The sequence below is a fragment of the Xyrauchen texanus genome, chromosome 12 (assembly GCF_025860055.1).
Source record: "Xyrauchen texanus isolate HMW12.3.18 chromosome 12, RBS_HiC_50CHRs, whole genome shotgun sequence".
NCBI lineage: Eukaryota > Metazoa > Chordata > Actinopteri > Cypriniformes > Catostomidae > Xyrauchen > Xyrauchen texanus.
This window is the reverse complement of record NC_068287.1, coordinates 34,872,211-34,886,525: the sequence shown is the minus strand read 5'-3', so window position 1 is coordinate 34,886,525 and position 14,315 is coordinate 34,872,211. Positions and strand designations below refer to the sequence as shown.

Here is a 14,315-nt window from a genome sequence, read left to right as displayed (position 1 = left end):
TCCGGTCGCATTTTTTTTTCTCAATACCAAAGAAGCAAATGTGCATTGTATGATAACAGTCAATTTTCATACCGTGCAAACCTACATCTTATACATCTAAATATCAAGGAAAATTTGATTCCCCATTTCATGACCCCTTTTAAAAAAATAATAGGTCGTAGGCTATACCGTATATAATGTGCAGTATTCAGTGAGCACCAGGCTATTATTCCATTCCAAACATTAGGGCTGGGTAAAAATATACATTTTCTGATTAATTGCAATCTTCATTTGAACTACCCTGAAAATGATTCTTAAAATCCCAAGACAGATCTGTAACTCTATGTGTAAAAAGTGCGTAAATCACTCGCATATGCAAACAAATTCCATGCAGTGAGACTAAAAATGTAATTGATCAGCCTCTGGGTAGTGTAGTACCTAAGAAGTTTAGCACAGAGATCCTTTTACTGGGACTTAAGAGTAAAAGTTTGGTTTGACTCGTTCCTTGTAATATGTGTCCAAAGACAAGATTCACGTAATCCATTGAATAATGTCTCTTTTAATACACTTTCTGTTTTTTACAGTCAGTTGTTGATTAAAAATAACACAAATAGAAACATTTGATTCTAATCACAGGTGCAACTCCACTCACTCCTGCACTCAGCTTTTTATTTTTTGCGAGACGTTTGCTGAAAATTATTATTTTCATAATGTACTAAATTAGAAGTTCTACAGCATTAGTTGAGAATTTCCTTCTTATGTTAGAAAGTTTAAATTTTAACTGAAAAATATATTGGATTCGATGGAAATCTGTATCAATACATAGCTATCCATTCTTGATATCAAGACATGCACACCATCCATCCATCCATCCATCGTCAACCGCTTATCCTGTGTACAGGGTCGCGGAGACATGCACACATACAACATAAATTATTTTTGATTGGCAGGTGGTGTGTGCCTGAACTGTCATGTTCAAGGAGATGCTCTTCGGCATTGGATGGATTGCCTAAGGAACAAAGGTCAGAGGGTGGAGCGATGGCACATTCTGACCAATGAGCTGCCTCAAACCACCTGCCATGATTGAGGAAGTAGCCAACCAGGAATGAAGAAATCAGTCAGTTATCGATGTGAATGCTGAGAGGTGGACATGAGGATAAATAAACAAGCTAAGTGGTCTAACTAGAGGCCAAGATGTTGTTGGAAGTAAATTACACTCTTTACGCTGTTTCAAGGGAGGATGGAGGATGGGCCACCAGTCATCGATTGACTTGGTGTCACTCAAAGGGACTCACTGCCCCTTTCACCTGCTTCCCTTTCTCGCTCATTGCTGCACGTTTCTACATATTTTGTAACATGTCAAAGTGAATTTTACTCTTATGAAATCTTGTGTAGCACACCTCTCTTTTTTGACTGACAGAATACAATGTATATTCAATGTTAAGTGCTTTCATAATGCTTGCAGACAGCACTAAGATGCATCTTGAGAAAAACATGGGGGTGCATGTAAACTGCCTGCTGTAAACTCATCAAAATAATATAGACACATGGTATCATCATGACAACAATGGAATGTACTTAAAGAACAATACTCATCGTAGTGTCAGTCATATTTGAATTAAATACACTTACATGAGCAGCAGTTTTATGTGTACTATTGAAAATATATTATCCATTTTGTAGCATGAGTCAATGTTTACATTTTTTACTTTGCAATTGTGTTTTCAAAGGTCTCAAATTTGCCAGTTTTCAATTTCCAGTTGCTACTTTTGTTTAAAAGAGGGTTTTATGGATGTGCTACAATTTGATATCACATACATTAATTAATTGATATATTTTTGGAATCTAATATTTCTATGTTCTGTATAGGACTTTATGGAGTGTCTCTGCATGCTTATGCGTGTATTGTACAAAAACAAGTGTTGTATTACTGAGGGTTTGTGGTTCACATTTATATGAAGTGGTTCTGTACAATTTGGAAATACATTTGAAATGCATTGCTCTTAAAATGTGTGTCACTTGCCTGCTTAAAAACCTACAATCTGTAATTGCTCCACCAAGCAGAATCTGTCATGATCCACCAGCAACATAAATATCATCTTAAACTAAACAATCTCACATGCAAAGTGTGATTGTGCCATTGTTTTAGCAACTGTGATTTTGTGCATCTTTGCAGCAATAAGACATTTTCTAGAGATTCTAGAACTTGACAATAATATCACTCTCTCTTCCAGTACCACAGCAGCACTGCCTCTCTAGTTCAACATGCCTCTATCTGAGTGCTTGTGCGTTAAATGAGTAAATGGTAATTAGAGAGCCACTTAACATGGACCACACAGAGTTGAATGTATCAGGCTTTCTGTATCCGGCCTGGTTAAGTGCCATTACCATATAATGTACCTGAAAGGCAGAGCAAGTTTTATAAATTAAGAAGCTTTAAAGTGATAGTTCACCAGAAAATGAAAATGTTCTAATCGTTTACTCATTTTCATGCCATCCCAGATTTGTATGACTTTCTATCTTCTGCTAAACAAACAAAGATTTTTAGACTAATATTTCAGCACTGTAGGTCCATACAATGCAAGTGAATAGGTACCAACATTTTAAAGCTCCAAATAGCACATAAAGGCATCATAAAAGTAATCCATAGAACTTTAGTGGTAAAATCTGTATCTTCAGAAGCGATATGTAATATTTAATTACATATTTAAGTCTTTTTAATTTTTTTTACAATAAATTCTCCTCCCTGGCCAGTAGGTGGCGATATGCACGCAGAATATGAATCACCAAAACCAAAATAAGAATGTGAAAGTGGAGAGAATTTTAATTTCTTGGTTTAACTGTCCCTTTAAAAACTGTTATTACGGCTACTTTATCTGACGAATTAAGTTTATTCCTTAAGTCAAATAGATTTTAAAGAGAAGAGCATCTTTTTACACTTGTTGAAGTGTGTAATTTCTGAGACACTAGCAACACCAAACAAAATGACAAAAACAATGACAGTTGAAACGCCCCTGTTGTATTCCATGGTTGGCCAAACACGTAATCTCATTCCTAACTCACGCATTTGGTCGAGCAAATATTGTTATGCCGGGCCTAGTTGGGCTGTTCAAACAATGCAATTCCATTTGGTGCTGCAAAAATTACACACTTTACCTTAATGTTCATAATGAGGCTAAAAGGGCGTTCACACAGACAGCAATTAAATCGCTAGAGGTTACCAAGTGTCTGTGCTTTTGGTTGCCAGTAGGCGTTCCTACCCGAGTATGCATCTGTATCATTTCATTATACTGTCTACACTCTCATTTGTAGTCACCTTCTCACATTGATTTCCATTTGCATAAAACTGAACTCCGCTCAACTTTTTTCACATTGCAAAAAATGATAAAATAAAAAATACATTTCAAAATTTACTTAATTTTTATTTTAAGTCAAATCTACTTAACGTAATGACATAATATATATTAAAGTGAGTAAATTTAACAAACATTTCAGTTAATACAGTCACATTTTACAATCTGATGTACATTTATTACAATTTAAATAACCATTTAATTGGAACATTTCACATTTTTAATTTTCCTTATAAACACACTCAGTCATGTACATGACATTCAGAATTTTTATTTTATTTTAATTTTCAAGAACAGTATCATGAACTTCAGAGTCCACACAAAACAAGAAGTTATCAAAAGTAACAGCACAATAAACAATATAAATGGTGTTCATAAACTTGCAAACAGTTAGAAAACATGCAAGTTTGTTACTTACTCAAGCCAGGTTCATGCTGAAAACACCAACTTTTAAAAAGTTAAAGGGGTAGTTTAATTTATTTACTCACCCTCATGCCATCCCAGATGTGTACAACTTCCTTTCTACAGCTGAATATAAAGATTTTTAGAGTCAGGCTAAATACATACAAGTTGTGCCGTTTTTATTGAATGTGCTGAGTAACGGCATTTTCCCCACCGTGTCCGATACTAAAATCATTGCGTCACACATGGAAAAAGGCGTGGACATTGTCAATATATGGCTTCGAGATATGAAATTAAATCCTTCCGTCCAGCTGTTGTTAAATTTACATGTATATTTTGTTTTTATACATGTTCTCCTCCCATCTGCCAGTGATGCTTGATTCAACTTCCCGCGTCTACCTGCGCAGATATCAACAGCGCAACAGGGTTGTAGGTTGCCAGGTTGAGGTCACAAATGGGTTGAAATTTGTATGATGTGTCGGTTGTGTTATTAGGATGCGTTTCATACTAGTTCTGGCAACTGGACAACCTTGGAATAATATTTTGATGTGATTATTTATTTAACGAGGTTTGGGTCATACAAATTACGGGAGTTTCCCGGGAGAAATAACAAAGCGGGAGATGGGTGTGAAATACAATACACTCCCGGGAAAAACGGGAGTGTGTACAGGTATGCTCCGTGTGCGTTTCACAATATCAAGTACGCAAGTTTTTGTACCTGTACCTAATCTGTGTCACGTAACCAGGGCAGACTTAAACACAAACAGGACATTTCTTGTCTATGATACAGTAATCATGTAGGCTATGGTAACTATTTGACTCAACCTGGTAAGACAGGTATGCACTTTCTTAAATGGCCTATCAAGCAATGAAAGAAATTGAAACCTTCTCAATCATAAGGAAGTTCCTGTCCAAACAGGTCAGGTGTTAGAGGGAAATTTAATTCTGGTAGACTTCAACCATTCATATCAGAATATATATTTAGAGTTGAATACATATTTAATATCAAAAACACATAAGCAATACACACATCATTTATATAACAATTAATAAACAATGTTACGAATTCTCTAAAAATATATATTTTTTTAACTGAACCAAAGTCCCTTACAAATTTATGCACAAAAATGAATGACCATGTGCCTATCCTCGCCATGTTCTTTTCTGAAGCTTACTTGAAACCAGCCTTCAGGCTATCAGCATCACCATGCTGGTTCAGATGCTGCCCCGGCAAAAAGCCAATGGATGGAGCCATGAAACTGAGGTGCTGGTCACAGTATACTGGTTTGTCTGTGGAGCCTCTTACAGGGTAACTGCAGACGTCTTTGCCATGCCACTAGTCACAGTTTTCAGGACCATCCACAATGTCATGGAGGAAATGATGACCATCCTTCACTGAGCTATACTTTTCCCCAAACCAGAGGAGATAGAGGAGGTGGGGTGCGGCTTGCTGGCCATGAGGCATTCCGCTGTGCTGCCAGCGATGGGTGCCACATCAGGATTCTTTGTCCTGCAGAGCCACCGAAGAAATGTTACATAAACAGAAATGCTACATTTCCCCACAGTGCTACTGCAGAGCATCTGTGATGCAAAGGGCGCATCTTTGGATGTGTACATAGGCAATCTAGGATCTTTACATGATGCGCTTATCCAACAAAAGCATAAACAAAGAGTGACACACTGCCACTTCAATAAGATATTAATTATTATGGATGGAGACTGCCCAAAGCTGGGTCCAACCCTTTCCCAGACAAACAGGCAATGAATGATACAAGCACTCAAAATCAGTACTCACTCCCATCCACTTTTGTTGTTCGCCCTCCAGTCAATGAGGGCCTGTGTTTCCTCAGTTGTCCCTTAAATAAAATATTGCTTAAATGTTAGTTTTAATGCACAACAATAGCCATTAAAACAAGTTTGTACAATAGGGAAATAGTGAAAAGTACAAAGGCAGCGCTCCAGTACAACATTAAAATTAAATAAGAATATAAAGTTATGTACCTTAACTTTGCCCTCAGCCAAACCGATTAGCCCGGTGAACAAATAATCAATTTAGACTCTGAGAGCAAATATTGCCCATTAGATGTGCCCAAAAAAAATGATATCTCATGTTTATTCATGACTACAGAGACATAAGAGCCAGCGGCAAATTTCAAAAGGACTTGGCGAGATAAGGTTGTTCTTGGCGGGGTACCATGAGCGCTGACTGCCAGGTCATCTTGATAGATACCGGGACTTCACATCTCCGAAAACGTCAGAGCAAATTTTCAAGATATTTTTTTGATAAATCGACCTCAGATTTGAAGTTTAAACAACTAAATTCTCAGCTAAAAAAATCTTAAAACTACATTCCGCGACACGACAACAACAGTAGTATTTCGAAAATTACAACTTACAGCTGTGTGCTTTCTCCTCCACCATTGCTGCTGGTTGATGCGAAATGCATTCTGGGATACTTGGCTGTCCCAAGTGCACACAAGTCACCTCTCAATGCATCCTTGATAAAAACGGGTGGAGCAAGAACACATCCGGGCATTTAGACTGTACTTGGCTAAATGCGGACTTTCAATTGCAACAGTCCTTGGGCTATGACTGATGACGTTTCACAAGTCCACAAGAATGCATATTGAGAAATACCTCGTATCTTTTCGAACAGGACGTTGTGATTGGCTCAAATCAGTGAATTGGCATACTTAAGAACCAATCACATACCTTACACACACACGTAGGTGGGACCCTCATTCATCATGTACTTTTGAATGAGAGATAATGCATGTGGATCCTAGAGAGATGGTCTCTATATAAGTGCAGACCAAGGTGCACGACAGACTTCAAAAGATGAAACTTTAATTTACTAGCATTACGTCAATGCACGGGGCAGTGGTTGGGAAGTTGATGCTGGTTTTATCAGTGTGTTTGTGTCATTTTTGCTCTCCACTATTACTGATGATTTGTTCTTTGATTCATAACTTTCGTAAACCGCCTGTTTCTCAGTTTGAAACAACTGAAGGGAGGGGTGTGTTTGTTTGGCTGTTGAGTTCAAATATCAAGTCTTTCTCAGGAATAACTTACTCCACCTTTAATTTGAACAGTTATATTAGTGTCGTTTTATTTTATGTCCTCGTGGAGCACATAAAACAAAAACTACATTGAGTGTGTGATAAAGACTGTGAACTTGCAGTTGCAACATGAAGTATTTGCATGTTACCATTGATCATGTTATAAATAGTGTAAGTGTGTGGGGGGGGGGGGGGATGTATGTGCTCACATTTTCAAGTGATATAGCTTGTGAATAATTTTTTTTCCAGTCATCTCAATGTAGGTTAGCTTGAGTTGATTATAACGGTTGCAGTGTAATTAGGGATGAACTCGTTATAATGCTACCATAATTTATTCAATATGTTTTACTCCATGATTGCACTACTTTTATTTAAAATGTGATTTACTTATAAATCCACACAGCATGTGATGTGTGGTTTAAGTTGGCCGCAGGTGCTAATTTATAGTCAGCTGTTTGAGTGAGAGAAACTGATCAGAGACCAGCAGTTACAGAAAAAATACGCATCACAGAGCAGCAATCTAAATCAGAATCAGAAAGAGCTTTATTTTATACAAGTATGCTTCCACATACAAGCAATTTATAATCAACATTTTGCCACAAATGCTGTTGATTGTGCTTAACTTGTATTGAACATGGAATATTCCTTTAATATTAATCATGTCTTAACTTGTAAGACACATGTCTGATTTTGAGGGAATACAAAAACCATACATCAAGTCTTACTAGTGGGCTCACGTATAAAGAAATCTTACAAAGGTGTGCAAAGTAGAAGATGTAATTTAGGCCATGTTTGTAACTGTAATTGATAGGCAAAGGGTGACCTGTCCACAGGAGCTGCAAGGTCTCCAACTGCTTATCTCAGCCCATTCCATTTGGGGTTGTTTCTGAAACAATTGTTGTATAAAACCATCATAAAACTGAGGGTTAATCAACCACTATATCAAATTTGTTAAGTATTTCAATATAATGTATATCACATAATGCACCTTGCTAAAGATCAAGGATTACCAGTGACGCACAACAGCCAGTGTCCGTACAGAAAGAGTGGTTTAACGGTTTCCAGTCATTTTTGCAATGTCTCTAAGTCATCAACTTATTATTCTTATCACTGTCAATGATGAGTGCATTTCATGCAGGAGTAACACAAAGACTGAGTCTTCCTCATGTTCATCCTATTGAGGCAACTTTATGAATGTAGTTGTACCAGATTGAGCAGGAGACAATTCCTGCTGATTTTAATACTGTACATACAGTACACCAGAGGGCAAATGCCAAAATCAACATTTACCGTGTTTTATGCGAAGGTGCTTTAAAAGAGCAGATGTTGTGTATTCTTTCCGACCACGGGATATGATGGCTTTACACATAAGGCACACTGCTTTGCTACAGTCTCCCTCTTTAAGAGAGAAATACCTCCATACAGGGCTTGACTTGGCTATTGTCCTTTTCTGCATTTCACAGCATTTACTGTTACAGTAGGAACTGTTGGTACATAATATGTTGTGATATGAAAAGTGATGAGAATCTTGAGACAAACCACTTTGCTGGGATACTGTGGGCAGAGCTTCATTGGTAATGTATGTTGGCTGATTCGAGTGTTGTGCTCTGTAGAGGTCCACTAAAGGCAGGTCTGGACTATGTGGTGACCAACTCTGATATGGATCTTCAGTGCTTTCTGAAGGATTGATTGAACTCAAGTCAGAGTTTATGAATTCAGCTTTGATTTTGGTTGGAAAATTACAGTTTATAACCTCATTATCAAAAGGATTAGTATCAGTGTGATCGGCACACTGTGAGCCCTCGTTGTTGTTGTCAGCTATTGATGGCAAAGCTGCAGATTCTTGGTAATCGTTGGCAGAGTACTCAAGTTCTGGTTTTATATGCGGATGTGTTTCACTTTGGCTCTGGTCCTGCTGGATCTCTTCAAGGGATTCTGGTTCCTCGTTCTGGCTGGGTATCCATCTGGGCTGCCCAGGGGAGACAGGCTGATAAGACTGCACATGGGCTGGTAAAAGAGAGCAAAATCATAACATTTACTTCTTGCAGATAGAAAGCAAGAAATATATTGTAGAACTGAAGCTACCTGTAAATCTCTCATGTACACTACAACTCCAACAACCAATGGATATTTTCTTATTAAGCAAACCTTGATGACGAACACAGTTCCTTTTTCTTGTGTTGATATTTTCCTATAGATTGCAACAGTCTGGTTCCATACATTTTTTTCACAGGGGAATTGTTTATTAATGATAACTAAGCCTACCAAGGTTGTTAATGGTATTTGCTTCTGCTGAAGCCATCAGTCCACAATATTTCTACTTAATTTGATAAAAATCTAGTTTAATTGTGAATTCCTGGTGAGGAACTACACTATCCATAATCATAAAGTGAAAAATCCACCAATCAGAATCAAGGTAAAAAAAAAAACAGCAGCCCAACCACTTCCATGATGCACTGCAAATGACAAAATTGATTCGGTCTCTCTACACTCAAACTACTTATATATACACTACCAGTCATGACCTTTGAAACACTTGACTGAAATGTCTCATGATCTTATGTCTTTTGATCTGAAGGCATATACTTAAATGTTTGAAATTAGTTTTGTAGACAAAAATATAATGTACCACCATATTAATTTATTTCATTATAAAACTAAAATTTAATTAAAAAAAGTTTTTGAAATTAATGACTTGGACCAAATAATAAAGAAAAGAAGCCAATAAGTGCCCAACGTAGATGGGAACACCTTCAATACTGTTTAAAAAGCATCCCAGGGTGATACCTCAAGAAATAGGTTGAGAAAATGTCGAGTTCTTGTCTGCAAATTCTAGGCAAAGGGTGACGACTTTGAAGATGCAAAGATATAACACAGTTTTGATTTATTTTGGATTTTTTTTTAGTCACAACATAATTCCCATAGTTCTGATGACTTTACTATTATTCTAAAATGTGAAGAAGAAAAACATTTATTATAATGAAGAATGAGTGTTTCAAAACTTTTGACCGGTAGTGTGTATATACACTCACCTAAAGGATTATTAGGAACACCATACTAATACTGTGTTTGACCCCCTTTCGCCTTCAGAACTGCCTTAATTCTACGTGGCATTGATTCAACAAGGTGCTGAAAGCATTCTTTAGAAATGTTGGCCCATATTGATAGGATAGCATCTTGCAGTTGATGGAGATTTGTGGGATGCACATCCAGGGCACGAAGCTCCCGTTCCACCACATCCCAAAGATGCTCTATTGGGTTGAGATCTGGTGACTGTGGGGGCCATTTTAGTACAGTGAACTCATTGTCATGTTCAAGAAACCAATTTGAAATGATTCGAGCTTTGTGACATGGTGCATTATCCTGCTGGAAGTAGCCATCAGAGGATGGTCAGAAACAATGCTCAGGTAGGCCGTGGCATTTAAACGATGCCCAATTAGCACTAAGGGGCCTAAAGTGTGCCAAGAAAACATCCCCCACACCATTACACCACCACCACCAGCCTGCACAGTGGTAACAAGGCATGATGGATCCATGTTCTCATTCTGTTTACGCCAAATTGTGACTCTACCATCTGAATGTCTCAACAGAAATCGAGACTCATCAGACCAGGCAACATTTTTCCAGTCTTCAACTGTCCAATTTTGGTGAGCTCTTGCAAATTGTAGCCTCTTTTTCCTATTTGTAGTGGAGATGAGTGGTACCCGGTGGGGTCTTCTGCTGTTGTAGCCCATCCGCCTCAAGGTTGTGCGTGTTGTGGCTTCACAAATGCTTTGCTGCATACCTCGGTTGTAACGAATGGTTATTTCAGTCAAAGTTGCTCTTCTACCAGCTTGAATCAGTCGGCCCATTCTCCTCTGACCTCTAGCATCAACAATGCATTTTCGCCCACAGGACTGCCGCATACTGGATGTTTTTCCCTTTTCACACCATTCTTTGTAAACCCTAGAAATGGTTGTGCATGAAAATCCCAGTAACTGAGCAGATTGTGAAATACTCAGACCGGCCCGTCTGGCACCAACAACCATGCCACGCTCAAAATTGCTTAAATCACCTTTCTTTCCCATTCTGACATTCAGTTTGGAGTTCAGGAGATTGTCTTGACCAGGACCACACCCCTAAATGCATTGAAGCAACTGCCATGTGATTGGTTGATTAGATAATTGCATTAATGAGAAATTGAACAGGTGTTCCTAATAATCCTTTAGGTGAGTGTATATATATGTATATATATTTGAAAATATCTAAATATTTTGCAGTAAACTTAAAATATATTTATTCTATACTTCTAATCAACAACTTTAAATAAACAGTTTTATATTTTTTTTCCATAGTTTTTAATTTGATTGCATCATTCGCAGTGCTTTTACTGTTTGTTTACAAAGCACTACATAATTTGGCCCCTAAGTATGTGTCAAACTTGCTTCAGCCATATTTCCTTCTAGAACTCTGAGATCTTCAGATTTTGGCTTACTCTATTTGCCTAGATCTAGACTAAACAAACGTGGTGATCAAGCATTTGTAGTCACTGGACCGAAACTATGGAGTAGTCTACCTCTATATATTAGATTATCTCCCTCAATTTAAACTTAAGTCTTCTCTAAAGACATATTTTTTCTCTTTAGCTTTCAATATTCTTTAAATATTGTGACTGGTTTTATCTTCTTTTAATTTTTTTATCTACTTTGTATGGTTTTATTTTCTTGTAATAACCATTTTACCTTGTTCAGCACTTTGGTCAACCATGGTTGTTTTTAAATGTGCTTTATAAATAAAGATTGATTGATTGATTGCTTCTTGGGATTGTAGTTAACTGACTCATGAAGACCTGAAGTATACATTCTTTTACCTCTGTTTTTTTTCACCTTCAGAGCTGGTTGGTTTAATTCATGGCTTAGAACTCTTTTGTGAAATTCTATGGAAATCCATCAACCAGGATGGCAACAAAACAAAAAAAGGTAGGTAGCCACTGCTGCGCTCTATCGTGACCGCCCACTTTATCAACAGTCTGGGTTCCAGATGTATTTTCACCATTCATTTTCTTACATAGACTTTTAATAAAATCCTTCATGAAGTTGTGAGCCATGAACAAAACCAACCAGCTCCAAGGTGAATCACAACATCACAAACTTTGTTTTGAGGCAAAAAGTATGTGAAAGTCAGACATAAAGACAAAGGTACAAGGCTGTGTGCTTACTGTCTTTACTGAAGGCATGGACTACAATCCTATAAAGCAAATTATGACTGATATTATTGAATAAAAAACTAAATTATTGATTTTAGGTTGTTGATTATAAGCATAGAAACAATATATTTTACATTTATTGCATGTTTTGCTGTTTCTTTGGCCACAGTTCTCTAATTGGTGGATCTTTCTCTGCTGTACCTTAGGTAATGTAGCTGTTTACCATGAATTCTGCTATCAAACATGATTTTTAAACAATAAAGTTGAGGTAACACAGACAGATAGCACAGCAAGTAAGCATATACCATCGGTGAACAGCCTTGTGTTCTCTGTTTTGAAAGGTTTAGAAGTTATTGTTGAAAATCAATTAGTCTGTGGGATTTTTAATTCTGGAACCAGACTGTTGCACTCTATTGTAACAGCAAGTTGGGGTGGGACATATCGAAAAGCAGGTGGTATTAGGGGGAGGGGGTTCTCATTCAAGACATCATTTTATTGGTTGAAACACCAATAAGTGCACGATGAGTCATCAATATTTTTGGTTTCCAGAATGAATAAGATTGTCATTTTTAAATGCGTATATCTCTACTACAAGTTAATTTGGTCAACTTTAAGGAGTAAACTAGAATACAGACAGCCTTAATACTAACAGGCATTATTAGATAGGCTACAAAACTTCCAAGTTTAATTTCATGGGGTCTTTAACCTACAGTCTTTTTGCACTATTGTTTTTAGGGCGTATGGTATTCATCTTCAATATTTTAGATTCCAGATTAATTTATGAATTTCCTGACCACAACCAAATCACAGTATACAGACAAAGGCAAAATGACACCTCACGCCAGTTAGGAGATCTTATAATAAAAACTGCATTTTCTGATCGGATGCAAAATGATGCACCTGTTCTTGGGAGATTACGCATATAACGTAACAGAGTTTTGTGTCTCAGCACGACCTATAAACCGTCATACCAGGATTTGTTTGGTCAAGGAAGCATCCCGAGTCCCGTAACATGCCTTTCAACCGTTCATTTTCAGTTCTGATTCGTGCTGTTTCCTCCTCGTACTCCTGAACTGTCTTGCCGACTGTGAAAATGATCTCCTTCACGGCTGCCATCAAGCGCTCAGTCATGAAAGTGTTCAAACGGTCCAGTTTAGTCATGTTGCTACTTTCTAAAAATCACTGTATTTAAACGATAAAGTAAGCAGAATCAACAGAGGCGATAATAATAACACAAAGACGAACGTGTGGGAAAGTTCCCTCTTTCAAACGTCAGATCAAGACACCAAAACAATACGGGTGATGAAGACACTAAATGGTATCTAGCACCATTCACAGGGCAGGAGGGATATTACAGCTTTTACTAAAAGCTGTATATTAATTTGTTATATATATATATACACACACACACACACACACACACACACACACACACACACACATATATATATATATATATATATATATATATATATATACAAATGTAATCAAATACATTTGAAAAATAAAGTATATATAGAATACAAAATATGGCAATGTATGTATATATATATATATATATATATATATATATATATATATATATATATATATATATATATATATATATATACATACACATACCTACATGTGTATATACACACACACATACACATAAATATATTCATACACAGTATATGCACACATACACAAACTTAGTGCAACTCTAAATACATATGTGTAATATACAGTGCAAGGGAATGTAATAACAGAAGAGGTTGGATGTGTTGGATACATATAAAAAGACTAAACTGTATATTGCACATAATTATTGCTCAATAGGGCAATTTTAACTGTTTATGAGATGGATAGCCTAACTAGGACAGACTCAATGACTGCTGAGTAGAACTGTATAAGCAGCGCCTGTGGCAGGTTGAACTTCCTCAACTGGCGAAGGAAGTACAACCTCTACTGGGCCTTTTTCACAATGGAGTCAATGTGGGTCTCCAACTTCAGGTTCTGTGAGATTGTAGTGCCCAGGTACCTGATTGACTCCACTGCTGCCACAGTGCTGTTTAAAATGGTGAGGGGGGTCAGTGTTGGGGTGTTCCTCCTAAAGTCCACTATCATCTCCACCGTTTTGAGCGTTTTCAGCTCAAGGTTGTTTTGACTGCACCAGACAGCCAACTGTTTAACCTCCCTTCTGTATGCAGACTGATCGTCATCTCGGATGAGGCAGAGTGGTGTTATCTGCAAACCTCAGGAGGTTGACAGAGGGGTCCATGGTGATGCAGTCATTGGAGTGGTGGGAGAAGAGTAGTGAGGAGAGCACACATCCCTGGAGGGCATCAGTGCTGA

General features: G+C 37.4%; 2 protein-coding genes across 5 annotated transcripts in view; one reads left to right on the top strand and one right to left on the bottom strand.

The window, feature by feature from the left end:
• LOC127653181 (double C2-like domain-containing protein alpha) overlaps positions 1–1,984 on the top strand; it is a 42,337-nt gene extending 40,353 nt beyond the window's left edge. For all 3 annotated transcript variants that reach the window (XM_052139759.1, XM_052139761.1, XM_052139758.1), the window contains one exon: positions 930–1,984. In XM_052139759.1, the coding sequence (XP_051995719.1) occupies positions 930–1,066 (137 nt within the window). In that variant the 3' untranslated portion in view covers positions 1,067–1,984. The remainder of the gene's footprint in view (positions 1–929) is intronic.
• A 5,341-nt stretch (positions 1,985–7,325) lies between these two features.
• LOC127653296 (uncharacterized) lies at positions 7,326–13,253 on the bottom strand. Of its 2 annotated transcripts, none has more exons than XM_052139939.1 (3): positions 12,950–13,253; positions 8,084–8,800; positions 7,326–7,679 (listed from the first exon to the last, which is right to left on the bottom strand). In XM_052139939.1, exons 1-3 carry the CDS (start codon positions 13,137–13,139, stop codon positions 7,654–7,656), a joined length of 933 nt encoding a protein of 310 aa, XP_051995899.1. In that variant the 5' UTR covers positions 13,140–13,253; the 3' UTR covers positions 7,326–7,653. The 2 variants fall into 2 exon arrangements, with proteins under 2 accessions (XP_051995899.1, XP_051995901.1); XM_052139941.1 differs by having other exon boundaries at positions 8,333–8,800.
• Positions 13,254–14,315: the final 1,062 nt, after the last annotated feature.